Source organism: Gracilinanus agilis, chromosome 5 (assembly GCF_016433145.1).
Source record: "Gracilinanus agilis isolate LMUSP501 chromosome 5, AgileGrace, whole genome shotgun sequence".
In the NCBI taxonomy this organism is placed as follows: Eukaryota; Metazoa; Chordata; class Mammalia; order Didelphimorphia; family Didelphidae; genus Gracilinanus; species Gracilinanus agilis.
This window is the reverse complement of record NC_058134.1, coordinates 92090021-92093391: the sequence shown is the minus strand read 5'-3', so window position 1 is coordinate 92093391 and position 3371 is coordinate 92090021. Positions and strand designations below refer to the sequence as shown.

General features: G+C 36.8%; 1 protein-coding gene across 1 annotated transcript; it reads left to right on the top strand.

The window, feature by feature from the left end:
• The first annotated feature begins 1512 nt into the window (after positions 1 to 1512).
• LOC123249131 (60S ribosomal protein L17-like) lies at positions 1513 to 2141 on the top strand. The gene has a single exon (XM_044678119.1). The coding sequence runs from the start codon at positions 1550 to 1552 to the stop codon at positions 2102 to 2104; it is 555 nt and encodes a 184-aa protein (XP_044534054.1). The 5' UTR covers positions 1513 to 1549; the 3' UTR covers positions 2105 to 2141.
• Positions 2142 to 3371: the final 1230 nt, after the last annotated feature.

Below are 3371 nucleotides of genomic sequence, written 5' to 3'. Positions count from 1 at the left end.
ATATTCCCTACCATCCTAGATAGACTCGGGTAAAAGGAGTCCCTTTACTCATAGAATCTTACAGGAAGTCTATAAGAACTTGGGGATACAGGGATCTTTCTACTCAGTCTATTATCCAGCCTTCGCAGGACAAATGGAAAGACTCAATAGAGAGATCAAAACAGTAATAGGAAAGATCTGTTTAGAAACTCACCAAAGGTGGACTGATGCTTTGCCTATTGTGTTGTACTATCTAAGAATGAAGCCAAGTACAGATCTCTATGTATCTCCCTTTGAAATGCTTTATGGACACACAGTATGGGTGGGAAAACAGTGTAAACCAGCTTATACATCTTTGTTAGCAGCAGATTGTCAACTGTACAACTACATATCTGCTTTGCAACAAAGACTGACAAAATTACATGAGCTAAGAATTTTGCAGCAAAGACAGCAAACAAACAAACAAACAAACAAAAAAACCAAACTTTTCCAGTTCTTTTAGAGTTCATTTCTTTTGCACTGGTCTCCTTGGCAATTTGCAGGTTTCATTGGTCTTCTCTTGTCATCTTTGCTGTAGCTGTCACATACATGACAGTAGTTGAAGTTTGAATGTAGTGATCTCTGGTCTGGATGTGGAACTGTTGTGAGTTGTGTTGCCTTATCAGTTGTATTATTAGTTTTGTGTTGACTTACATTGTTTGAAATTTTTTCTTAGGTTTAGACTCTTGGTCAGTGATTTGTTCTAAATGTTCTAATTGATTTGGATGTTCTATAAGGTGTTTCTGTTTCTTTACATGTAAAGTGTAGTACCATGAATCTTTGTTTTGGACTTTAATTGTGGTAGGGGAAGTGAATAGGACCTGATGTGGTCCAGCCCATTTAACATCTAGTGGTGACTTTCTGTTCCAGGCTTGACATCATGGGTCTCAAAAAAAAAGATATACAGAAGACAAGTAAATGGCATTTGAATGACTGGCTAACCGATTACCACTGTCAATTCCCTAGAGGTAGATCTGCTTGACTATGTGGCCCCTTTAAGGAAAAACATGGCCCTAGAGATGGCAGAGGATGGAGGTAGTGATAGATGGGGAAACTAAAGTCCAAATGGAAGTGACCTAGTCAAGGCAACTAAAAAAGAACTAGAAAAATCATGAGCTTTGCAAGAAGAAGGATGGGTACAGGTATACATAAGACTGGTGCAATGTTGAAAACTATCCACAGCTCTGGGAATCTGATAAGGACAGTTTAGGTGAGAAAGGAGGAAACGGGAGATAAGATGATCTGTCAGCTCATGGCTGCCACCCCTGACAGGGAGTTTATTTATACAGATTTCAAGACTCATTTCACACAAAGAACACCAAGAAGCTTCGCAGTTGTGCAGATATTACAAATTATGTCATGTTAAAATACAAAAGAGCCTCCGTGGCTTCAAGGTAAAGATAGGCATGGAATTTCAAAGCTGGGAGCTTCATTATTATCTACCAGTGTTTCTGGGAAAGGTTTCTATATTTTTTTCCCAAAAGCCTTTGCTCTTCCTCTTCCCTTGATCTGTCCTAGGTGATCATTCAAAATGGTGAGATATTCTCTTGATCCAGAGAACCCCACAAAGTCATGCAAGTCAAGGGGCTTAAATCTCCAGGTCCACTTCAAGAACACCTGTGAAACAGCCCAAGCTATCAAGGGCATGCATATCCAAAAAGCTACCAAATATTTTAAAGATGTCACATTGAAGAAACAGTGCATTCCTTTCCATCGATATAATGGTGGAGTTGGCGGGTGTGCCCAGGCTAAGCAGTGGGGTTGGACACAAGGTCATTGGCCCAAAAAGAGTGCGGAATTCTTGCTTCATATGCTTAAAAATGCAGAGAGTAATGCAGAACTTAAGGGTTTGGATGTGGATTCTCTTGTCATTGAGCATATCCAGGTTAACAAAGCTCCCAAAATGCGAAGGCGGACTTACAGGGCTCATGGGCGAATCAACCCATACATGAGTTCTCCTTGCCATATTGAGATGATACTTACTGAAAAGGAGCAGATTGTTCCTAAACCAGAAGAAAAGGTTGCTCAAAAGAAAAAGTTATCCCAAAAGAAACTGAAGAAACAAAAACTTATGGCACGGGAGTAAATGTGACATTATCAAGCAAATAAAAGCAAAATGAAATTTAAAAAAAGTTTCTATATTTCTAGAGATAATTTTATGAATAGGGTTTTTAATGTTATGTGTTGGAAAGCCCCTGGCAAACTGTTGTACTTGTCTAGCTATGACCTTGACTCTCTAAAAGTAGACTCATAGCCTGGCAGCTTTTTTCCTTAATTTCTGTCTTTAGTCTTGGAGAGAAACTGTTAACCTCTTAACTTCTGGTTAGCTAAGAATTTAAACTTTTCCAATAAGACTATAATGCTTTCCAATAAGAAAAGGTATGGATCATAAAAGGAGTCAAAAGAGGAGTCTCAATGGCTTCCAACATCTCACCCTTTTTGTTTTAAATTGAAGTGGTTTATTATGTAGTACTTAGGTTTTTTTTTTAGTGCTTAGGTTTTTTATAAAGCTTTTATTAATAAAAAGAACTATAGAGAGTGGTCACAGCCATCAGTTTTAGAGATTTTGTAAACTACAGCTAGTTCTGATGGGATCCATAGATTATACTGACAGACCATGTTTCTATTGCTCTCAACAGTGCAGTGATAAGCACAAAAATCACAAATTACATCACACGATAGGAAAAATTGCATTCGTATTACACAAACTGCAAGAAAGAAGAGACCTACAGGCAAATTGAGAAGAATGAGGGACTACAAGCAAGAGAAGGTGAGTATTGCATCCACGGGACACAAAAGAACACAAAACACAATGCAGAACTAATAATTAGCTGACACTTTGTGTAAATAAAAAAGTGTCAAAAGATTGTATTCATAAAAATGTATATAAATGTATAATATGTACATACATGTAAATAGTTAGAAAGTCTCATGAAGGTCTTAGCCAAATATAAAGCTGAAAAGCCTTATATCTGGTTAACACTGGAATATAGATTGCAAATATTGTACATAGTGTAAGATCTCATAAATATCTGTAACATGAGTTGGGAAAAAGTAGAGTAGGATGTAAATAGTCCCCAACCATGTAAATACTTAACATACTAATAAATTAGAGATAATTAGGGAATAGTCATTAGGGAAAGTGCAGAGAACTAGGGAAGTTTAAAACTTTAGCCAAGTCAGTGTAGGGAAATCATAGGAATAAAAAGTTAAGTATAGTTAAAAGGATAGGTAGGATTACTAACAGATTAACATAGATTCTCAATAGGAATATAGTATTGCATTACAACATAGGTATTTAAAAGCATAACTGGAATAACAGTTAGAAATAAGAAGATAAGTGTTATTGCACT